Below are 25,607 nucleotides of genomic sequence, written 5' to 3' on the forward strand. Positions count from 1 at the left end.
ATCATAAAGTGTTTGCAAACAATGCTTTTGAAAATTTTCTAAAACCTCTGACAATACGGCCCAGATAACAATCTGACCTAAATAAGCAGTCTGGTACTTTTACTATCGAAATGAGGCAGAACTTAAGGACAGATGGTGTCCAGTTGCATTTTGAATGTGTTGTTGCTCCAGTGGTGTCAGAGCCCTAAAGTGTCCACGAAACCGGTGCTAATTTAAATTCCATTCCATTCCATAAGCCTTGCTGTGCTCTGTAATTAAGTGACTTCTCCTGACCACTGCCAGTCCCCAGGACAACCACTCTAGCCCAGAATCCTGCATCCTTGTGGAAAGCTCTGCTGGCTTGGGTTGCTTAACCAGATCTCTGCAAACTAGTGATAACCCGAGCTGCTCTGCATTTGGAAAGATGACCTGGAAATGGATGTGATAGGTCAGGGTTGTGACAAAAGATGAGTACCTCACTTGCTGGTGCTGCTGTTCTTGGCAGCCTTAGAGTAAAGAGCAAACAACAGAAAGACCTAATTTCCTGATTTAAGTGCTGCTTAGGGCACTGTTTTCCTAGATTTAAGAAAGCAAGAAAAACATAAAAGGAAAATGACAAAATTACTACCAAGCTTCATTCTGGGAGGAAGAAAGCTTCAGTGAAGTTGTTTTCCACATCCCATGGGAAAAACAGTTTGCAAAGGAGTTGAATTGCCCAACCTACACGCAGGACCTACCCCATCACCTCCTCAAAGTGTTTTACACAAAAATTATTTCTGCTTACCTACAAAGATAGGAGTTCTCCTTCTATTGCATTAAAACGATCATTTAAAAAGCATAAATACTAAAAAATAGACCAAACTTGATCAGGACTCGTGGTTATGGATATGATGATAAGACAGATCAGAATAAATTCTGAACTGAGTATTGAAAATTCTTTGCAAATGTCAAGTCTCCTGCATGCTCAGCTGCATATAGTTTAAAGAAAGATTCAATCAGATGAAGTATTTGTTCAGATCAAACAGAAAATCAAGGGCAGAGATGGAAGTGACTTCTCATTTCAGTATAACTGGAGGGTTAAATTGAGTTTTCTAATAAGCAGTCCACTCCCTTCCTTTCCGTTACACACAGCATTTTGCAGCTATGCAGTGTATTTCTGGAAAGGACACTTCAGGGAAGCCTGTAGCTGCTGACTATTGCATATATTTTTAGGGGTCAGAAGACAAAAAGCCCTGAAAAAGAGCAGTTAAGTTTCATTTACTAAGAAAATCCACCCACTTTTAAAATAATGCATGTGAGTACCATAAGATTCATTGTATCTGGAAACTGATGTGACACCCACAATCATAAATAAATTTTTTCATCAGTCCTGCCAAATATTTTGTCTCATGTGGCAGTGAGTGTGAGAAATTAGGTCAGTATTGTGGATATAGCAGTTCTTTCTTTTAAATGATACACAATTAATGAAAATTAGTAAACACCTAAATGAATGACCTCATGGGGAACACTTTCATTATAGTATGATCTTCCAGCAATATGAACAAAATAGTGGATGGGGGGATTTTTACTGCTTTTTTTGCCTTTTTTTTTTTTTTTTTTTTTTTTTTTGTGAGGGACTTTTGGGGGAGATGTTTGGTTTTGGTTTTGTTTAATTCATAAATACACTTACCACTTTCTGGCCTGAAAGGTACATTAACAGGTGGACACAGGTTGGGAATGGTGCTCTTCAAGTCAGCTGAAAGCAGAAAAACAACAACACAATTGGAAACAATAATACTTCAAGGTTTAAAATGCAATTGATACTTAAAGTTTCCAGCACTACTTTTCGGACCTGGATGTTGCATCTTCTGCCCACACACACCATCAGTAAGGATGCAATGCTGCTTTGCTATCTAATCCTTTTGAGCTTGTACATTAAACCAGACTTCCCTAAATTTCTGTATTTATAAACACTTCTACAAATGCTTTTTGAGATGCAGTTATGAACAATTCATTTCAGTATTTCTGTAGATTTTTCTATGCCCCTCTCTATATTCAAGTTTCTGCACCAGGAGAGACATGAGATTCTCTCTGCTTCTAGCAAACTGGAATTTCTCAGAAATATGAATTAGAAACAAGGCAGTTTCCAGCACAACACTTCCCAAATTGAAGTTCAAATAAGAATTCATTATACATCAAACTTCATAATAATTTCCATACAAAAAACTTCTCATTTGCTAATATTTCCCATAAATATTTTGTAATCACAAATAATAAAAATTAAGTTTTCCCTGTGCATTCATATTTTGTATAACACTTTGGCCAGTCAAACCAGTAATAAATTCTCCACTAAAATATAATAAATTACCATCCCTACAAAAGATGAAGATGGATCAGATTTGCTGTATTTCCATGTATGTAACTAATAGATGCTTCTAAAATCTCAGAGATTTTCCCATTCACAGAAGTGAAGGATTGGGCATATCCAAAAGTCTTTGAAATGCTACACTATTTTCCTTTTTGACTGAACTACAGCTGTTACTATACAAAATGAAACAGCTCATGAGCAGAGCTGTGCAGCAGACAGATCACACATCAGCTCAGCCTGTTATGAAACACAGAGACAGAAGTACCTTCCCCAAACCAAAATGTGGAATACAGCCACAGATGGTGTATCATGCTAATATCCCATTGCCTACAGTAAATCACTCCTTCAGATTTTACTCATTTTCCTTTTTAGTCTCAGAACCCTTTTGTTCCTTTTCCTGGTTCTCAGACCTTCAACTCACCAGCAGAACTGATACAAATTTTTTTCTGTAAATATCCCCATTTGCATAAACATCTGTGCCCTGCTGTGTGTTATGGTGGAAACACATCTGTAGCTGTCTCAATGCATAAGGAAATGTCACTGAATCTCTTAACATTCCCTACTTTGCATACACCTGGGCTCCTCTTCATCATCCCTCTGGCTGGCACGTGAGAAACAGCCTATATTTTTTTTTGCTCTTTGCCAACAAGGAGAAAACAATTCCAAAAACTGGAAGTGTATTTAAACCTCTGCTGTCCCCTCTTTGCTCCACCTTTCTTTCCTCCAGTCTTACCCATGTCTGCATCTCAACTCCCCCTGCCATCAGGATGCTTCCATTGCTTTATCAGGTTGTTGTTCCCTTCCCCTCAGTGCCAGACCCTCTGCCCACCCCTTCCCAGCTCCCAAAATGTTTCTATACTGTCTCTACCCTTCAACAAGGGCTGCCCCACAAGAGGACATGGATGGTTCTGTGGGCATAAGGGACAATGCAAGACTTGAAAAGCTCAACACTGAGCTCACATTTTAGACACTTAGAGCATGAATAAAGGTTTTATTTATCAACACTGTAAAATACAATGTATTGCTACAATATCTGATCCATCTCTACACAGTTTTAACTGGATTATCTTTCTATCACATTTTCTGGATAATATATATCCATGCTTAGTGCCCCTCTCTCAGCTATCAGCCCTTCTCTACTCTGCAAGAATTAGGGGTATAATCCAGTATCAAAGCAGAAAAAAGTGTTATTCAAAAATTTTCCTTGATTCTTCCAACATCACCAGACCTGCCCCCCATGGGGGGTCTCTGCTCAGGAGTTGTGTCTGTGTGACCAAGGAACAGGCTGTCCTCCCATAAAGGGAGACAAATTCAGGCAGGCAATTGTTTTCCTTATTCTTTCAGTCATGTGAAATCAGAGCTTAACTAAGTAGAACTAGACCTGCCCAACTGGAGTGTGACAAATGGGAAACCCATTTAAAGTTTTCGACAGAGCAATGAAGCTTTTGTTTCTCCACAGAAAATAAAATCCATCTTGACTAGGAGTGGTTTTGATTCCTCACGAAAAAACAATGAAACATCTCATAACTGCTCTTCTGTTTAAATACCTGATGACTTCTTGCTACTTCAAAAATACAGGTCTACTTTAGAACTTGGTCTTGGTCCTTTCTTTACCAAAACAACCAGAAGTGAATTTTAAATTTAACCTTTTAAGGTTATGCATCCACATGGATGGTAAAACCATAAACCCAGGAGTGAGAAGCAAAGAATGATTTCCTGACCAGGACTGCTCAGTGAGACAAAATATATTTGAATTCTCACATTGGCCACAAGTTTCTGATAGAAGCTAAGAAATTAAATTATACATATTTGAGGTATTATTATTCTTTTTCTATTAAAATAGATATTAAATTGCACCTTTCTTTCCTTTGTACATATTTGCTTGCCTTGTCTACTTGTGGTCCTTGTAAATGGGTCCTACAGTTGGAGGCTGGAACTTTTACACACTGAAGCTAAATTATAAACTTCAATGTGCAGAAACCCATTAGAAAAGTCATGTGTCCTGCATCACTTACCAGGCTTTTGATACCAGCCAAATGGATGTATTTTGACTTCAGCACCTGGTGAACTGCAATCTGAAACGTGCCAAGAACTTCGTGTTTCCTCGGCACAGGTCTGGATTCCAAGGCTGTTCAGAGTCACGCACACGATCTTTCCACCTGCCAAGGAGGCACATGGCTATAGAAATAAGGGGGAAAATTTTCCTTTTCTAGATAGTGTTGTGAGGAAAAAGAATACAGCATGGTTCCACTGAGTGTTAAGTGAAATTCATCTGACTTAGAAATCAAAGAAAGGAAATACCTGAAATGAGCCAAGTAATTGAAATTAGTGCTGAAAAATCCCATTGAATTCATTATAAGGGAAGATGGGTACCAGCATAAAAATCCATTATAATCCAAATCACAGAGAATTTAACTGAGCAAAGGTCACAACTCTTTGAGCAAGGAACGCTTTTATGTTAATGCCATTAAAAATCTGCATGCATGTTGAAACATGTCCCCTACTTACATAAAGATAAAAATTCTTTCAAACCCCTAGTGTAAATAATTTTGTTCCTGAAAAATATGGAGGGTCTGAAACACAGTTTCATTGAAGATTTCAGTTCATGTTAAAATTACTACTAGCTCTCTTGACTATATGACTGCCAAGACTGGATGTCTGAAATGTCATAGATATTAAATATTAATCAGATAAACTAAAAATGGGTCCATTTTGCATGTTGGGCTCCTTAAATTTTTTATTTATTTTAGAAGTATTTAAAGAAACTCAAAGCCATATTCAGTTAAGACTTCAAATTTCATATGATCATAAGGAGGCATGAAAACTATCAACTATTTTTTTATTTGCACATGAATTCTCATAAAATACACTGGATTAATTTTCTAAGCCACTTATTTTTGGACCAAGTGAAAATTTTGTCTGCTCAACAACAACAAAAAGAAAAAAAAAAAAAAAAGTATTTCTGGAGAGTTTCAGGTTCCAAAATGCATAATAGAAAAAGCACATTTAGTGACCTCAGGGAGAATTAGCACATTACTCCACCAAAAACAAGGTTACACATTTCAGTGGCCTAAATCTGAATTTTTAATAATATATTAAAATCTATTTCATTGATTTTAAGATGGGTAGTATCCAATATCAACACCAGCTGAAGACTTTCTTCCTCAGGCAAAAGACTAAAATTTGGGAGCAGAGAAGGTCAGGCAATAAGTAAGCAAAAAGGCTAAACTGCCCCAGAATATCCACAGACATTATGTGCTTGCATGCACCTAATTTCAGCAATATTAGGATTTCAGAGTCCTTTAGGCTTTAAAAAATGAAACATAAAAGAGGAAAAAATATTGAAAAGTAATCAAACAACACTTTTGAAGTGAGGTTGATGAATGAGAAAAAACTGGAGTTTTATCAGTTTGAATTTTATGCTGTTGGAATTGCAGTCTGTTAAGGAATAATTCTCATGAAGTTTTCTTAATAATTTCTGAAATGTAGAATGTATCATTCCTAGAAATGGTTATGGTTTCCCAAGAAGGTGCTGAAGAGAGGTGCATGAGATCTGAAAGTGCTTTTAAAGTGCATTTCAGAGGAAAAGAAGCATAAAATTTGGATAATGAAGAAATATAACTGAAGTTATTTGAATTATGAAGAAAAATAACTGAAGTTATTTTAGAAACAAAACCAGGGGGGAAATACCTGACAGCTGAGAGTCATTAAAAAAGCCAAATCCTGTGCAACAGGGGTCAGCATCACACCAACGCTCACACTCAAAAAACCTAGGAAAGGAAAAACATCATCCATGGTATCATTAGACAGTGAGAACCTGTAGAGATTCCCTTCACAATAAGGCTGAAGCACCAGTAGACACACACACTTCCACACATTTTCCAGATGAAATTATGCTTGATTATTATACACCTACCAGACTATATCTATTATTTTAGATGATCACTTTGATGTCTGCCCTAAAAATATCAGTCTAAATTAATGTGGTGCATCATTGGTAAGATATTTAACAGGCCAACTAGTAATTAGCAGCATTATAAGTAGCAATTTTCATGTCTATAATTAATAATTATATAGATTATTATTTATAACTCAAGTATAAATCTCTTTTAAACCATATGTTATCTTTTCTTCATTAAGTACTCTCAAACAATGCAATTCTTGGATCAATGCGTTTGATTTCCTGTATCTGCATAACAGAGCCTTGGAATTCCAGACATGAGTAAAATTTCAAGGAAAACAAAGGAAAATTCATGTCATACCCATCTGAAACAGCTTTTCTGCTCATGTCAGTTTTATTCCTTACTGAGATTTCTGTTACTTTCTGGAATGGTACACGTGTGTAGAAGCTCTTCACAGAACTTTTAAGAGTGACTGGAAGGATAAAAATAACAAAATTGGAAAAATCAGTTTAACTTTGTGGTATACAAATACTGGCCAAATAATCAAATGGTAGAGGTCCAGTCTGTGCTTTTATGCTGACTCTGGTTGATTAAAATATAGTTTTATGTTATCACAGCAACATCTTGGTTGTTAAGCCTGAAGATGAATAAAAATTCACCAAGTGAAGGCTCTGAAAGCTTCCAAAATCACATCACCAAGAGAAGACTTCCAGCCAGGCCTTTTGCTTCTGAGACCTGTATTGATGCTACTTTTTCCACAAGGCCTTAAACTGGGATACAGCTCCAGATTGGAAGACTCCATTGTGCTCATGCATTATTCAGCTGTGCTGCCCTTTGGGCTCCCCAAAATGACATGATTGAATAGCTCAGTTCAGTGGACCTTTACATTTGTCACAGCAAAATTACATGCTCCTGAACAGTGAAAACAGGCTTGTTTGTTCAGTTTCCTTACATGTGCCCTATGAGAAAAACACTGAACATCCCAAATATTCACAGATCAAATATTAAACTTCACATCTATAGCTCTGCATTTGCTAAAAAAATAATTAAAAAAAAATTAACTCAGTACTTTTTGCATTATTTAGCTACCATAGAAATTTTAATGGTAGATTGTGACATTCCAGTGATATTCCTATTTCATCCATATTAGAAAAAGGGTTAAAAAATAATATATACATTTGAGATCCACTTGGCCTCTCTGACTTGGGAATGGCTGAGATGGACAGGGTGAAATTCGTGGTTAATATCTTTCCATTCTGAACTGAAAATGAAAAACCATATCCCAAACAGCATGACCTTCCCTTGCACCATCACATCCCAAAACTCATTCATACATGCACACTTTTTATCTCAGAACCAAGAGCCAAAACACTGGCTTGCATTCCTGGGGTTAGAACAGACATTATACATGCAAATACCAAAACTTGCCTATTTTATGGTACAGTGTTTGTGGCTGCCAGGGTAGCACAGTTGCACAGTTTCCTGGTATTTGGTTGATGTTGCTGTCACAAATCTGTGCCTCTGGATAGAGTGTACACACAAAGTATTTGTCTGTGGCACTTTGCAGATCTGCCATTCGACAGAACTCCTCCTCTTGGGCACAGCCTAGGAAGCAAAGTCATGAACAGTTGCATACACGAGGGTTCCTTTCCCTCTCTGCTCCCCTTCATGTTTTCAGAGCAAAGCTATCCATCAGCAAGCAACTAAAAGTGAGAATTTCAATATTATCCTACTAATCTGCAAACCAATTAATTTAATTAATTAAAAGTGCAAAAGAAAGAGGGACATGTTCTGGCCCCAGGGGCACTGAAGAGCAGGTTTACCTGGAGAGCACAGTAAAGGAATTACAGCACAGATACTTGGGAAGATGAATTCCCTAGCTTTGAAAAGCATTACTACAGTGTATTGGTCTCTCTTTAATATTTGAATTCATAAAGATCTCTTTCTTTTTTAGTAAATCTGGCATATAAATTGCATAATCAAAAGAGAACTCTGCATCAGTCATGATCTCTAACAAATAAAAAGGACAATAATATCTACAGTGTCTTAATAAGTATTTACAAAAAATATTTCTGAAGCATTCAAACATCACACAAAATTAAACACAACTTTCCTAGAATGAGCTGTTCAAGACATTTGCTCATAGCAATTTGTGCTGAAGTTTGTCCCAGGGTAAGAGCACATCTTCAGAAAAGAACCAAAGATGTCAAACCCATTTCTTAATTACCAGTCAATGGCTCCTGTAAACATGCATGTCAATGCTTAATTTTAAACAGGAATAGCTCTTCTGACCTCTCACAGTGATCTTTGTGCACTGTTTAGTACTCTTAGTTCTGAGTTCCTGGTAGAGCTAGAAACTCTTCTCCATTTACTGCATTAAAATGTAATTGATCATTTATAATTGACCACCCCAATTACCTACATTTTACCTTCTTTTACCACTATGCCACCTCTCTATTTGGAGTGGTACACTTCAAGAACAGCAGGACATTGCCCAGGCTGTACCTTTGACTCTTCTTGCCCATGACAGGGGCACTCTGTTGGTGAATTATGAGCACCCCTCCTGCCATGGCAGGCAAAGACTCTAAGGAATAAACAGGTGGCCCCATTGGCAATTTCCATGGAAATTTTAGGAAAAAAAAAAATCTCAAAGTCTAAAGTTTCTACTCATCATTATTTTAACACCTGTTAAAAGTTTTTAGTTAGTTATTATCCCCTACAGAACGAGTCTCCATGATGCCTTACGTGTGAGACACCAAAGCAGAGCTTCCTCAGCTGAGTACTTCTGCCTGAAGACCCAGTACTGCTGGTAAGGGAGAGAATAGTTCTGGTCACTTTGTATCTGGCTGTTATCCATTAGGTAGAAAAGATCCTTTGTGGAATCTGAGATACAAACAAACAAAAAATCCCACTAAAAATTAAATATGATCTGGAATGAATTAAATTTATTTATGTATAAAATTCTGCCTTTCTCAGTAAAACAGCTGCAATCCTTTTGTAGGGCTAGAATACACCAAATCCTGCTTTTAATAACAGAATTGTCCACTCACAGTGTCTCTCCTGTGGGCAGTGCCTCCTCACTGAGCTGCACTGCACAAAATAATACTGCCAGACTATTTCCAACACCCAAAACCTAGATGAAAATTACTGCTCCTAGAAATCAGAGGGTTTTCTCTGCTCTGTCATGCTACAAAATGTTCTAACAGTGAAATATAAGGATTCAGAGGATGTAAGTATTAGGCTTTAAAGGACATTTGTAATTCCTTAATTGATGTAGTTTTGTTAATTCAAAACAGAAGTTTCCTTATATTCCCTTGAGAAGCTTTTACACCTCTCAGTCGTAAAAGTTTTCTTGACAAGCTTAATACCTATTTCAGTCATTTAAGCTCATTTCTCTGAATTTATGCTCCCACAGACCACATTAAATAACTCATTTCTGTCACCTGCCTGTGAACGCTAGACATGCATGCAATGATTTATATCCCCTGAGCTCCCTCTGAAACAATCAATCATAGCTATTTTCTTGTTCCCAAATTCATCCCCTTAAATAAGTGTCCAGTATTAAAAGAAATGGACACTCTTCACTGATCTCTTACAAATTTCTTCATAAACACTTTCTTTTTTATCAAATGTCATCAGCAAGTCTCATCTCCAGCTCCAACATTGTGAGACATTATATTACTTAATCTCATGTGCAGTGAAATAATCACAGCATAATGAAATCAAGAAGTAAAGACATGCTGATGATTCTGTTAAGTGCTGAAGCACCTACTGACATGCTGAAAATGCACTGTAGCTTTGAATTTCTATCAGAAACAAAAGTTTTACAAAGAATTATCAAGTGATAATAGGTCTGTAGACATTTTCCCAGATGTATTCATGACTTCCTAAAAAAGGTAACCTATAATTCCTATTACCTCTCAAGTCATAACTTCAACCTTTAGTTTCCCTTAAACAGCTGGTGTCAAGACTAAGATTTAGGGATGGAGGTAAAAACTGCATTCCTTGCATAACTGCAGGTTTTAATGATATCATCAGCCCCAGCAAGGTAAATGAAGAACCCCCTGAGGGCTGCATTCATGCCTTGGCAGGTAAATGCAAGATACTTTCAACCACCATAGTAAGTGCATTATTTTTCTCTCTCTTTTTAAGTCTGGACTTTAAAATACCTCTAACTGTATAGGAGTTCTGCTAGGCAAAATGGGCATTTTTAGTTTCTTAATTAGTTTAGTTTGCTTTCTTTTCAAATACCATATGTAATTCACTTCCTTTTCATGATTTTGCACTTATTAAATCTTGTGCTCAGACATTCATCAAGACCCCCCAGCAAAGATTCTCATTCATTAAAGGTGCTCTGAGTAAACTCCACTGCTCACTTTCTCTTAGCATTATGGTGCTGAAGACCCAATGAACTCCAGTAACCTCCTACAAATTATTTGGACCTGTACATGACTTCATATAACAAAGAGCAAACCCTGGAATAACAAAGGAGCCAAGAGAAGTTCACAGGTCCCTCACTGTGATCATGCATGCAAGAAACACTCATGGCTGCAGTTCATCCTGGATTTCTCTATGGGCTGTATTTACATCATACTGTCAGTAGCAATAAAGATGCCCAGGTACCCAGGCCAAGGATTTTATTTCTGGGTTTATGCAAACTTTTTTTCTCAGTTAAATATTTCCTGTACCTCTTCTGCCTTTCCTGTGCCTTCTGCGACTCTTTCAGTAAGTCTGAAAGAACAGGTCTCGCATTGAACATTTTTACACTTTAATTTCCAGCCTGTCCTGGCAAGGTAAGAATCATAAAGCCAGGCCTACATGTTGAGCATCTTTCTCAAAACCTGTATCAGACATCCTGCTTCAGGGCAGTCCTCTGGACTTTACAATGCTTATACCATAATGAACATATGTATAGCAATATATGATATTTTCTGATTAAATTCTGTACCCCCTCCCTACTCTCTTCTATTGCCTGTTCTGTCTGCTTTGCTCTAATACCTGATAACACCAGATCATCCTTTGTCTTCAAAGCAGCAGTCTCACACAAAGATGTTTTCATTTGGGTGACCATATCAGAGTCTGGAATGAAACAGGAATCAAAGAGCAGAGTAATTCCCTTTATCTTTCTTTCACAAGACAAAATAATCCTCAGCTCTCAAAACTGAATGAATATATAAAGTGAACCACTTAGGAAAATTCCTTTGATAGTTCCTCCAAATGCTGAATCAAGCATGAGTAAAACCACATCTGTATAGCTCTGGGAAACACTTAAACCAAAATGCATTGTTTGGATGACAAAAGTAAATACCATATCCACAGTCACTCTGTATTCAGCATCAGTCCTCTAAAGGCTTTGTGCATTCATAAAGCATTATTACAAATCATTTGTGCAAGTCCTGCCATGTACATGGTGTGGTTCAGAAAGAAAAAAATACAATTATTCTGCTAATAAACATAACCCATGTACTTAGACATAAAGTGCCAAATTATTATGTTATTGGACACTGATGGGACAAAAGCAGGTGTCTTCATAATATCATTTTCAAGGGTATTAAAAGTTATAAATTACATTCTTAGACACAGTAATTTAGCCAAATTTAATGAAAGTGGCAGTAGAAGAATTACTCCAGATTACACATCCCTGCCAATAGGCTTCTAAGTTGTACGAAATGAAGTAATAGTGACATTGCCCTTGTAGAAGATATCTGCCACACCCTACAGTTCATCATAAGTTTTTGTTAGAAATTCTGTGAGATAACTTACCTCTCCACAGGTAAATTTCCTGAAAGGTTGTGAAATTTCTTTCTGCCTCTTCCATCAACTGAGAAGCTAATAAAGAAAAAATTTTGTTAGAATATCTGTTTAAATGAACCATGTTTTTTCAATGCTCAGAAATTGCATAGAAAACACATCACTAAACTATGCAGCACTTTCTTTACAATATAAAAGTCTAAGGAACAAGGTCCCAGGTGTCATGGGGCTAGTCTGGGTCCAGGGTGCCAAACTTCACTTAATTTCCTATCATTGCTTCTACCATGTAGGTCTGGACATCTCCCTTTTTATCTTTGCTACAGACTTCACATTTCTTTCAGATTATTGGCTTATATCTGCCTGAATTAAATGCTGCAAGTATTACAGAGTGACACATTGAACACAGTCTCAACTTTCATTAATATTCATGTGGCAAAATGTGAGAGGTCCATCTACCCAGCAGTACATCCAGCTGGAGAATTCTTATTCTCTTGTGATATGGGTTTCCTTGAAAAAAGCATTAGAGAACAAGAGCAGGCTGGTGAATAAGACAGATAATTAAGGAGAACTGATGTAAATTGAGGTAATTCACTTACTTCCACTGAACACTTGTCCTCCCAGGGTGAAGGAAAACCTCTTGTCCTTCTCATCATAGCTCACACCTTTACACATCTCCCCCATGGCTGAGGCTGGTGCTGGACTCCAGCCTTTGGCATTGCAGATCAGCACGTCTGGGGAGCTCAGCAAGCTGCACAGAATGGTACCTGGGAGCAGGAAAAACAGGACAAACACAGCTGCATCACTGCAGCAATGATTTAAACCTACCCAAGCCCCCCAGTACTTTATCTAAGTTCCACATGCACCTGTGTCACTGAGAGAGGTACCCTTCAGTATTGCTACAAAAAAAAAAAAAAAACAACAAAAAAAAAACCAAAAACTAAACTAAATAAGCAAATTAGGATCATATGTTCAAATTTGAATTCTAAGGTTAGCTACTCATATCCAAACTAAACACTTATAGCCTGTGTTTCGGGGATTTCAGGCACATACTATTATCACCTAATAAAATATTACTATTATCTGATAATACCCAACAATGTTCTCAGCACTTCATAGCACCACAGAGACACATCCAATCCTTTGATGGTCTTAAAATCTCAGGTTCTGAACAAAAAAAAAACCAAAAAAAAACACTTATATATATTCACTGCAATAGTTTCCTCAGCTGGTGCCTGATTTCATCCCAGGCCTGAGTCTCCCCAGCACTGTGATGTGAGCTGGGGGACCAGAGTGTTTAAGGCCTCATGTTCTGGCATCAATCTAGAAGTTACCACAACTTCTAGACAATACTCAGTTCTTGCTTTGCACTTGGTGTCACAGCTCAGGCATTTCTAAGGTTCCACAATGCCCTCTCCAGATTGTTTTTATGGACTAGGTACATAAGATATTGAATATGCTACCTTTTCCTTCTTTTTTCTTTCTTTTTAAGCAAAATGCCAGTCCAAGTAATGCATTTATCTGTAGAACTGATACAAATAGTCACCCCAACCAAAAATATAGAGAACCCAAAATTTGATGGTAAATGTATAGAGAAATGGACTTTACAATATCATCTAAAATACTGTAACAAAACAAAACAAACAAACAAACAAAAAACCAAAACAGAGAATAATTTTCTGGAAATATTTTCTTGAAAACCTTCACAGATCATTTGTGACAGATTTTCACAGGTATTCTTAAATCTAGGATCGGTTTCCACTCCAAACTGGAGAAGTGCTTGTCACATAGCAGCCACCAGCACATGCCTGGATTTCAAGGAATCATAGAATATCCTGAGTTGGAAAAGACACACAAGAATCATCAAGTCCAACTCCTGGCTTTTGACAGAGCTTGTCTTTAAATCCTTGAGTCATGTCATTTAAAATTTCACATTTCCTATAGGAAATGCATCTCCAGGAGGAAACTCAATACTGTGTAAGCTTGAAACTAAACTGCAAAAGTAAGCACTGGCATAAAGTGCTTGAACTTGTTAGCAAAAATCTAAGAATTAAGATTAGATCTAAATCTAATTTTTGGTTGTATCAAAGTCCCACCTCTGCCAGACTCCATCCATCCCACTACCACTTTCTCTCCTAGATAGACATCAGACCTGGGAGATTTTAGCATTTCTGTGTGCAATAATATAACATAATTCTGTCTAGCATTCTTTTTTCCTGCTGTTAAAAGAAAGTTGATTTTCATTTGCACCAGAAGTACTCTGTCTGGAGGCACCTTCTTAGTTCCTGCATCAGTTGAAAGGCACCAGCTTCTGGTAACCAAGCTGTGCCATGTATGGAGAGAGGTGTTTTCAGAACAATGTGTCTCATCCAGATGTCACACACACAGGGAACAGGCTGAGTTGGAAGAGACCCACAAGGACCCTGAGTCCAATTCCTGGCCCTGCACAGAGTCACACCATGTTCCCAAGAGCATTGCCCAAACACCACTGGAACCCTGGCAGGCTTTTCCCTTCAAAATGCCCATTTTGTTCCAAGAGCAGGTTGCCACCTCAGGTCTTTACTGCTCCAGCCCAAGTCTCGGGCATCACTCAAACCTCCACAACACTAAAGAAAAGTCAGTGATGTAGAGACGGGCTGCACACACAGGTATGATGCAAAGGTGGGTGAACTGTCCAGCAATGCCTTTGACCCGTTCACACGGGTTTCCTGCTGCAGGACTGTCCTGGGCAAGCAGCAGTACCTCCATCCAGCAGGAGCTGGCTCAGGACGAAGCCGGCGCAGCAGGAGTCGCGGCTGCACTCCTGCCTGCAGAGCAGCCCGGCGTCAGTCGGGGACGAGCCGGCTGCCGGCAGCGCCAGGGAGCGGAGCACGCCGGACAGAACGTTCTGGAAGCCAGTCCTCTCGAGGGCCTGGGGTCCAGAGGAGAGGAATCCCCGTCCTGGGCACACACAAAGAGAAAGGAGCTCAAGGGGAGCCCAAGGAATATTATGATCAAAATTCAGTTTTAAAAGTCTTTTTCTGGATTTTGAGTTTCAAAAGCAAGATAAGATCATCAAATGATGTGGTGGAATTATTCCTGAGTAGCTGGTTGTAAAGGACAGCCAACAAAGAGCTCCTAAACTGATCTATGCAGTAAGGTTGGTAATATTTCACCTTCAAGCAGTCAGTTATACTGTTAGTAACTCCCAGGTAAAATTGAAACAAATTTATCTCAGTTAAAAAGTAAAATGTGTCATATGGCCAGCATAACTGCATCTGCAATTAAGACTTCTGCTAACTCGGAGGGCATGGTTCATAGAATTTTGGATCTAGAAAACTAGAACAGATCTGGAATTAACAAGATTACACCTAGCACAACAAGCTCAGGGGACTTGATTTATTTTCAAGTGAGACTTAGATATTTTTTATTAATATTAATAAATTGTGACTCAGTGGTTTGGATAGAAATACAAACAACATGGTCAGAGCAGAGACATTTGACTCAAACCATGCAGCATTTGGTTATTTTTCTTCCAGTTTGACATGACACTTAAAGCTGGACACACAATGGATATGCTGCTATCAGCCACACTCAGGCCATAAATGAATCAATACGTAAATAAACAAAATTTGTCTCATGCATTCATTAGTTCAGCTGAAATGTTTTGGGATTCATGGAGAGCAATTTACTTCTTGGCTGGTATATTACTAGAAAAATTCACAATCAAAAGTAAAGTGAACTTAAATTATGTACAGGGTGGTCATTAATAATGCTTTAAATGTTCAAATAGCAAACTGGTTAGTATTAGATGTTTATTTACTATTATATACTTACCTGTTGTTAGATATTAATTATTAAATGTTTCTATTAATAGTTATTTACTATTGTTAGATACTTACCTGTTATTAAATACCTATTATTAGTAGATATTTAGAATAAAGACTCGGTAAGGTAAAGGTCTTGTGTAGCCTCTAAAGGGGGGGAATGATGCCTTAGGTTTTAGCTTTTATATTTTTCAGATTCTGCACTGCTTTAGTGTGTAGTTCTGAGCTTTGTATTAAGGGATGGTGAACAAATTAGGTAGACAAAACAATTCCTTTTTTAGTTGGGGATCAAGGACAAATGATCCAAATTTCAGGCCCAAGAGAATAAACAACAGCAGAATGAAGAGAGAAAAACCAGAAGGATGGAACATCATAATCTAAAGCTGTAAATGGACAATTAACTCCAATATACAAATGGACCATAACTTATAAAAGTGTGAGACCTTGTGACTGGTTGTGTATTTTGTGACCATTTTGGATTCATCTTGGGTGTAGCCCTGGCTGAGCTTTTGTGCTGCCCAAGGAGTATCCATTGAGGCCTTTTAATAAATCCCTACTTTATTCTTTAACTCTCTCTAGCCTCTGTTCTAGGTCAGCCTTCACAAGGCATCAAGAAAAGTCATAATAGAACAGAACAAAAAATATATTGGATAGATTTTGAGTTTTTGTGAGACTAGTTGCTGCAAAAAGCATCAAAATGGCTTACAAAAGTATTCCTAATTTCTAGGGAACAAGATATGAATGAAAGATTTGCTGAAGCTTCTGGACTGTCACTAAATGTTGAGCTCTTTAAAGTATTGTGTCTTCTTAAACAAAGATGCTCCCAGATTTAGTCCTGATCCTCTACAGAAGTAACTACCAGCTTGGACACAGAGTCAGATTTAGGTGAGTGATCCTCATCTGGTACCTCTCTTCAAAAAGACCATCAGTGCATCTCCCTCTGGGTTCCTGACATGCAGCAAGCAGCTGAGGCCACTGATGCCAGTGGCAGCAGGGTTCCCCAAGACACCTTGAACCTGAGACAGAAAACAGCAAGCAAAATAAATACCACCTAATGGATTTCCTCTCCTAAAATACATTTTCTTTATTAAGAAACTCATAGGGAGCAATGAGCAACATAAAGGTTATCACAGCACAACTCCATGTGGACATTTTTTATTCTTTCTCATACAGACAATTTTTACACTATCAAACTGAGATCTCAGCTCCTCAATGCTATATTGCTGTTTAAAGTAGTGAATAGGAAAACAGTACAGTGATAAAGAGCACATAGCTCAAATCCTGGGCTAGAGGAAGGAATTCAGAAAATAGGATTGTTTCAGGTGACCTGATTACCAACCTGGCTACTTTGAGTTTGGGTGATCCAGATTAACCCTCTTTTTAAACCAACCTGATATCCTATCTGCAGGTGCTCAGCATGTTTTAGGGACAACAGTGCTGTGTAATGTTTAAAACATTGAGGTATTCAGATGTCATTTTTGGAAATATCTGGGTGTAGCTTCTTTACCAACTTGCAGGGATTTATCACTGCCATAGGCAAGAGCAATGTCCAAGGGGTCAGGTGACAGCCTGCCTTTCTTCTGTGATCTTGTCTACTCACATTGAACACACAACCCTATGATAAAAGTATATTTTTAAATATGATCACTCGTACCAATCCAGAGGTGGTGCAGTTGAAGTTGGCTTCAGCACCACTGTATAATTCACAGAGCACTTCAGTACCAGCAGGAGTTACAGTTGCAAAGCCACAGGCATCTTCCCTCTCACAGCCTGAAACACAGGAAGGAAATTTTAGGTTTCCTAGCACTTCATATGCAAAACGATTGCTACAAATTCCACTCCTTACTACTATCTATGTAAATTTCCTTATGTCTCTTAGACATTAATTTAATTAGCCAAATGAACTTTAGTACTCAATTATTTTAATAGAGAATTAAGGACTTTAAATTGAATTGAATTAACACAGAAAGTTGTTCATTACCTGATGATATAAACAGCTGAGAGAAGTCTGACCACACACCCAAATATTTGAAGTCTGCTGGATAATTTTGCCTGAGGCAGGACTCTCATGAACCACTTTGCCTGCACATCACATCTGCCTAATACAGTAACCCCATGGTAAGGAGGTTGTGACAGGTATCAGAGTGATTGGAAGGAGGGAAACATCAAATTTCAAATTCTTCAATCATGCTGGCTGCTCCTGCAGCCACCCTCTGGCCACTGTAAGGGAGAAAGAGCCATCCCCTCCAGATTTAGGAGGGGTTGGAGATATTTCTGCCCTTACACATTCACCATTAACTTCCTCCCACATCTCTGCCCCCAGCCCAGGTGAAACACTTTCCAAATCTTTAGCATAAAATCAACCAACTTAGATCAAAGCATCAGTTGAAATTAAGTTGAGCTATCTGACCTTACAAGGACTTTGGGAGGGAAAGATTAACCCTCACTCCTCAATGAGAACTTTAGCAGTAATATTTTGAAGTTATGCTGCCACTTATTTACATAACTTATAAAGAAAATACAGCTGTGAGAGAGATGGAACCAGACTGGTTGGCAAAGGGGCATGATTTCCTCCCCAGGTTTATTCTCAGGCTCTCTCAGTTCAGTGTCTTGCTTTTGAAGGTCTCCATTTTCATGGGAAGGTGCAAGAAATCTTACAGTGTACAGCCAGGATGAGTTTGTGCTGGAAAATCATTCTTGTAGTAAAAGACTTCACATATTCACTTCTTAGCATAAAAGGTGATTGCTCCAACTAAACCATGGCATGCGACACAAAGCCACTGATTTGTCAGAATTTTGGATATATTTGTCATTATTTTGAACATATCCCTCTGTCTCCTTTCACAGCCTGAGCTTTAGGAGACACAGGTGAGACTGACTCAAATCACCCTGAAAGTAGTGTGTGATTCCTCTGGGTTTTAGGCAATTCTGAACCAACTTAGACCAGATGCAATATAGTATATAAACTGCAAGACTTGGCAGAGGAATATCTCTGAACTCCTCATAATGCCCTTCAGACGTAAGCAAGGATAATTATTCCTATTTCATGTGCCAATCAGGTAATTTATGAAGAGGTAAAAGGTGACTTTTCATATGTCCTGAATACCTAATTCTTCTTTTATCTGCACATCTGCACAGTCTGATGAAGGTTTCCTGGTTTAAATCTCAGTTCTCATTCGTATTGCAAGCTACGCCAACTGGCTTTAAAGTCAGATGATTTGTCTGAAGTAGTATGTAAAGTCAGAAGACTTCTTTCTGAAAGAAACAACAATCTCTTCCCTGAGCCAATGTCACCAAAAGTTGTAAATATCTTGTAGTGAATTTGTGACAAACTGCAGAACATATAGTCCATCCGGGAACTTAACTATAAACTCATCATAGGAAAATATTATTTTCCACAATTGTTAGTGTCACCTCTAAAGCTTTTCTCAGTTTTCTCACCTGAAATGCACTGAAAATATGTACTTTGCAGGTCTCCCTTAAATGACTGAGACTGAAGAATTTGAGCTTCTTCTGATCCATAAATCAGCCTAGAGGCGGGAGCTCTTTCAAATTTTCTGAGCACTAAAAGAAAGACAACAAAAAACCCCAATCAAGTAGTATTATCAGTTTCCATGCTGCAAACAGACAAAGACTTAAAGTAGAAATTAAGCTTGAGGAATTCTGTGGGGAAAGAGGTTTGCTCATTAAATGATGTACCATAACCTCACAGATAATGCAGGAGACAGCTGGTGTGAGGGTAGAATTTCTGCTTTGAAATAAAAAATGTCACAAGATGTTTTAAAAGCCAGTTATCCAGGAGTGGGCTGGGATTTTACTTTCCAGTGAGGCTTTTCTCCCAGCAGCAGACCTGCCATCTCTCATTACTTGTTCATGCACTGAACCAGCTATTGAGTCAAAGGGAGAACCAACTTTGTCCAAATCAGTCCCAGAAACAAGAGCCAGCTCCAACAACACTTGGTTAGACAGGAAATCCAGAAACACAACAGCCTGATCTCCACTGTGGGAAATAGTAAAGATAAGAAGATTTTCAGAAAGCTGGGGAAAGCAGGCCTTAGAAACAGAAAGGGCAGAGAAATTAGAACTAGCTGCAGCTGCAAAGTTTGAAAGTAGAAAAGGTTACAATAGTTACAGCAAGCAAGGACATTAAATAATACCTTGAGTTTTAGGCTTGGCTGAGATAGACCTGAAGACTGCAGGAAAATATGCTTAGCAAGATAGTAGAAGGTTTTAAGCTGAAAAATGGTGTATTGTGTACTGTTAATAGAAGGCATACCAGCAAGCATTGTGCGAAGCAGGTGTACATGTGCTTTTAGTAATTGGCTGGAACAACTGTCTGTAAGCTTTAGCAATATGCTATTGGCTAAAAAGTTTTTAAAATGCTCTGTAACAAAGAAATCTTTGGCTACTTCTGGCTGTACATGAGCCAGCATCTTTCTATTATTTCAACCATGCAATGAGGCTGATGCTGCAATAAAAGCTCAAGGAATGTGCCCCAGCAGTCCTGTTCCATTTGTGAAAAGAAAAGAAAAAACTTCCCAGCACATCCACTGACTTCAGGCCCAAGGCTCTATCCAAGTTAGTATGTCCTACACGCTGCTTTATTACTCCTCCATTCCACTTTTCACACCTGACTGTCACTTTTCTGACCAAACCCTTTTATCTGCTCCCTCTACACTGGACCTGCCCTTGCATGAGGAGTCTGACAAGCAGCAATGTTCACACACTGGGAAAAGCTCATGGGCTCCAGACATGCAGACCCCAAAGGTCAGTAAATGGGGTGAGGAATTTAATCCAGGATCCAGAGGGTTTGGCCCTCTCTGTGCCCTGCAGAGGATTACAGGCTGGTGAGAGGACACACAGTGCCACCACCACCCTTCTGAGGCTGCTACTCCCTGTATTAGCAGGGGCTTGGGCACAGTGTGCCCACGGGCTGATGCACCAGCACATCTGAGTGAGCACACCACATTATCCCTGACCATGGCAGGGGGCTGGAAGTAGAGGATCTTTAAGATCCCTTCCAACCCAAGCCATTCTGTGATTCCATGACACATTGTTGCTGTGCTTATAAACAGTGATAAATGAATTTTCAACAGTCATAAATATTTGTAGTGACATCTTCTAGCATGACCCACAAAAACCAAGCACAAATATCTACAACTGCTGCATCCTGCACAGAGTCAGAAATGCCCAAGCAGAAAGGCTCATGGTAATAGGAGAATTAAGATCCCAAGTCCTTTCTGCAGAGAAGGATCCCAACAACCCTGTAATTGAAAGCAACAGAGGCTGTCACCTCATTTTCATAACTGTGATCAGTCTCTGAGTATGCTCAGAGGAAAAAAAGTTATTTTAACTGAAGATAGTTTTGCAACCTCTTCACAACTGAGGACTTTACTTTTCACACTCCTTCCACTGATTACACTTGTCATAAGACATTGTCTAATTCAAAGCACACCATCACAAAAGTTTCTAAACAGAATATTCCATTAAATTCAATACCAATCATATGATGAGCATATAAGAACTTCTGGGGAAAGCAAATCTTTGAGGCTGAGAGGTGTAATTAGACCTTACTGCAGGCAGTCTGGGGACTGTTTGATCGATGACTTTCTTTGTTTTTTCAAGTTTTTCATCCTTGAAAAACAGCATTTTGCAGCTGTATTCAAGCAGAAGTAACCTCCTCCAGCCTGCTAGGATATGTTCCCCAAGTCAAATACCTTACAGCAGGGGCCCAGAGGGTGATGTTATGTTGTGGTGTGAGATCATTGCTAAAAATATTCTATTTCCCATGAATACACAGATGAGGGATAAGTCTACAAAGAAATTAATAATTGTGATTCTTTCTCATTAGGCCTCTCATTATTGTTTTAGATTTCCAAGCAGAGAGCACAAGGTCAGCACACATCAAAAGCTGGCAGCCATCTGAGAGTGCAGGAAACCTGCTTCTCTCTCTTCCCTACCAGAAAAAAATTCCCCAGTGTAGTCAAGAAATGCAAAAATAAGGAGGAATGTGGCTTAAGGCAGAGGCCACAAGTATGAGAAAGTGAATAACTATGGGACAGTGAATCCCCATAAGCTGTGGAGTGCTTAGTCTCTTCTTAAGGAAGTTTCACCAATGTGGGGTCAAAACATGTCCAAAATATCCTTCTGCCACTTACCCAAGCACTGCTTATCTGTAAGGAGATCCTCTGTTTCAGTCCAGTCCAGGGCTGCTCCAAAGCTGTCGACGCAGAAGGATTTCTGGGTGCTAGGGTCCTGCTGGGAAGGGCTGTACTGACCTTCTCCATCACACTGCAGGCCCTGCCCACCGCCCTGGCAGGGAGTGACACCTGGAACAGGGGAGCAGGGGAAGGAAAAAAGGCTCTTTGACAATGCTGTCACTGGGTTTCACAGAAGTCAGAGGCTGGACAGGACCTCTGGAGGCTGCTCAGGCAGGGCCACCTAGGGCTGGCTGTGCAGGACCCTCTCCAGATGGCTTTTGCCCATCTCCAAGGACTCCAGAGCCTCCCTGGGCAACCTGGGCCAATGCTTGGTTGTCCTCACAGCAAAAAACATTTTCTGATGTTCAGAGGCAACCTCCTGTGCAGCCACTGGTCATGTCAATGCAGTGGGACAAAAGTCTCCTCAGCACAGCAGAGACTTCACTGAAAATTAAGGCAAGATTTGCACAGTATTTGCACACTCTGAAGCATGGTAGTCTCACTGCTTTGTTGCTACTTCAATTTGTGTTTCAAACATTTTTTGGATTCTCTGTCATGCACCAATCTCTCTTGCTCTGTTTCCAGTATTGTAAAGCAAAGTGTAGAGAAGGAGCTGTACTTTCATACGGGTTTGTTCAGTGACTGCTGCAGTGCATCTGTGGAATGCTGTGAGCAACGAGAAGATCTATCACACCAATAAACTCAGGAAAACTCTTCAGACTCTGCAAGGAGACAGCAGGGACTGAAAGAAAGGAAGAAGGTAATGTGTAACCTGGCCTTTTGGAGAGGGCTGGCATTGAGGTGCAGCACAAAGGTCAAGTGGAAACCAGGTAGGGAGTAGGTTTAGTAAAAAAAATTGCAAGTGCAAATTTTTAAACCCTAAGGAGCAAACTCTTAAGTATACAAGTCCAATACATACCCAGGGAACACATATGGAAAAGAAGAATAACTGTAGGCAAAAGCTAATTGATATTGGGGTACATTACAATAAAAATGGGAGGTTTATCCCACCTAAAAGAATAAATAGGTTGAAAGAGAACAAAGTAGACCATATACTTAATGACACTTCCCAAGAAGCCCAGTATTGTTACTCTTATTTATATCTTATTTTAAATAAGATAATTTGGTAGACAAAACTGAATTTGGACCTAATAACTGATTTTCTGTATAGAACTGCATGAATAAAAACAAATCATTTAAAATGAATTCACCAGCTTTAGTGAACATTTCAATAGTTGCTTTGTGAGAAGTGTTTATATTTGCAGGGGAAAGAGCAGCATAAAACAAGACTTTAGTGTTTTATTTTAGTGTTCATGAAAATGACAATAAATTTACTTCATAAGAAGTTTCTTACTGATACTGAACACCCAGATACCATTCCTGAGGACAGTGAACATGTCTAGAGGAACCACAACATCCTGGATGAGACTGACCACTTGTTTCTCATGCATTTTTGGTCAAAAAACCAGACAGTTTGTACTTTGTAAAATGCTTTTGAATGTATGCAGAAGGGATCATATCCATCCAAAAACCCCCAGAGGGAGGATTAATTTTTTAAAAAAAAACTTAGAAATTAATTTTAAAAATCATTATATATTTTAAGACAGAAAATAAAGGATATGGAAAAAATGAATTCAACTTACAGTGATCAGCACTGGTTGCCCCATAGGAGTTGGTAGTTTTGCCCACAGGACACTTGATACAGAAGGAATGTCCTGTCTGATACTGATAGTAGCCAAGAGGGCAGGGAATGCATTCATCGTCCTGGAAATAACTGCCTGGAGGACAAACAACTGCAGAGAGAACAATCACCTTATTACTGCTTTGGAATTCAACCACTTCTGGCATTTGCACACATGTGTGGGTATATATTAAAAAAAAAAAAATATATATATATACATAATGTATATATATATATATATATTTATATTTATAATGCTGATAGATTTGCCATAGGCTTCAAGCTCTTCATATATGTATTTCTAAGTAGTATAACAAAGTAAACACTCTTTAAGTGATCATTAAACTCATCAATGACAGGAATATAGGTTGTGATATGTTTTCTCAGATCACCCAAGATCTCTTCTTTAGAATTAGAGCACGTTAAGCTCTTTGGAAATGCCAAGTCCAGGCCTGATTTCCAGCTTGTCAAATCCATTTGTAATAAGATAATGCAGGTGGACAAGTTGTGAAAGAAAACAAAGGAAGACAAGATACAAGAATAGTAACTTCTAACATTACAAACAGAAACAGGAAGGTTCTGAGGAGCAGAAACTCCAAAACTATCATACAGAAACCCACCATATGGTAATACTTTTATTCAGAATTCCTGGTAAAGAAATTTTTGTTAAGCACTTCCAAACTAAACAGTAAGGGCTGGATTAAAAGCCACTAGCTGTGCACATGACAACCCAAACACAAAACAAAAAGTTGTTCTTAGTGATGTTCTTAGCCTGTATCTATATAATTTTCAAAACAATCAGGAGCAATATTTCCAGCTGACCTGTTGCATATTACAGAGAAAATTCTTTGTCTTCTGGAATATCATGGAATACTCTCTTTCCTCCAGAGTATTCAAATGAACATTAAAGCAGAAGAGTCACAGACATATTTGCAGGACAATACCCTTGCTTGTTATTTCACAGCTGCTTCCCAGATGTAGATTTCCTTCAAAACACTATCAAATGTATATTTTGGGACTTTGACAAAGTGCAAAACTATATTTCTGTTCTTGCCCTGCATCCTGACAGAAGTTTAAGCTTCCAAGAGAGAGAAACAGCAATGGAATATTGGCCATTCTTACTACAACCCATATGATGAATTTGCTGTTCTGGCCAGCACACCAGAATGCAAATGAATTTAACTCATGGGACCACCTAAATTATAATAGACTAAAAAGACAGCTAGTAGGAAAATTATCATATCTTCCTTCATCATCTGTAAATATTCCAGTGGGAAGGTCCTGTGGGAGGATACAACTGTGAGACTGAAATTTTCCTCCTAGTACGCACAAAGGCAATTTCTCTGGGTAAAACACAGATCTAAAATAAACTAGGGAATTAAAAAAATCCTGGATCAGTCAGAATTCTCCTTTCAAAAACCCATCATCTAATACACAAGTGTCTGATATGTTTTAAAGAGAATTTCCAACACATGCGAAAAGAATAACACTCACTGAACAACAGTAGAAATTAAAGTGAAATGAGAAATCCATGCCTAAATTGAAGACAAAATGCAATGAATAAAGAGGCTAATTAAACAATTAAAGTTTAAAAAGAAACAAATTAAGCTTTTCAAAGAATTCTCCATTTATTTATAGTTTTAGTCACAATGTGAAAGAAACATTTGTGTCTCCTATCATATTTTGAGCAGGAAAAATTGCCTTTCATTTCACATGTTGGATTGACAAAAGGGCACAAAGAACAGTAAAAAATGCTGTTGCAGAATCACATTTTCTAGACTCTATAACTCTTGGAGGGACCTATCAGTTCAGCTACAGGCCATGCTGACACAATCACCTGTAGGTTCAGTTTGACCCTACAAGTGAGGCAAACCACTATATTGTACCTCTTTCAAGCATTAACATTAATACATTTTAACAACATAAGAAACTACAACTTTCAAC

General features: G+C 38.5%; 1 protein-coding gene across 1 annotated transcript in view; it reads right to left on the reverse strand.

Moving 5' to 3' along the window:
* TG (thyroglobulin) overlaps positions 1-25,607 on the reverse strand; it is a 145,949-nt gene that overhangs the window by 84,973 nt on the left and 35,369 nt on the right. The window contains exons 21-35 of the mRNA XM_077781935.1: positions 23,626-23,775; positions 21,941-22,111; positions 19,224-19,346; positions 17,437-17,552; positions 16,690-16,798; positions 14,719-14,916; positions 12,576-12,743; positions 11,992-12,057; positions 11,227-11,307; positions 8,974-9,111; positions 7,657-7,833; positions 6,589-6,700; positions 6,017-6,096; positions 4,342-4,485; positions 1,649-1,714 (exon numbers count right to left, since the gene is read on the reverse strand). Coding sequence (XP_077638061.1) covers positions 1,649-1,714; positions 4,342-4,485; positions 6,017-6,096; positions 6,589-6,700; positions 7,657-7,833; positions 8,974-9,111; positions 11,227-11,307; positions 11,992-12,057; positions 12,576-12,743; positions 14,719-14,916; positions 16,690-16,798; positions 17,437-17,552; positions 19,224-19,346; positions 21,941-22,111; positions 23,626-23,775 — 1,899 coding nt within the window. The remainder of the gene's footprint in view (positions 1-1,648; positions 1,715-4,341; positions 4,486-6,016; positions 6,097-6,588; positions 6,701-7,656; positions 7,834-8,973; positions 9,112-11,226; positions 11,308-11,991; positions 12,058-12,575; positions 12,744-14,718; positions 14,917-16,689; positions 16,799-17,436; positions 17,553-19,223; positions 19,347-21,940; positions 22,112-23,625; positions 23,776-25,607) is intronic.

The sequence above is a fragment of the Lonchura striata genome, chromosome 1 (genome assembly GCF_046129695.1).
Source record: "Lonchura striata isolate bLonStr1 chromosome 1, bLonStr1.mat, whole genome shotgun sequence".
Lineage (NCBI taxonomy): Eukaryota > Metazoa > Chordata > Aves > Passeriformes > Estrildidae > Lonchura > Lonchura striata.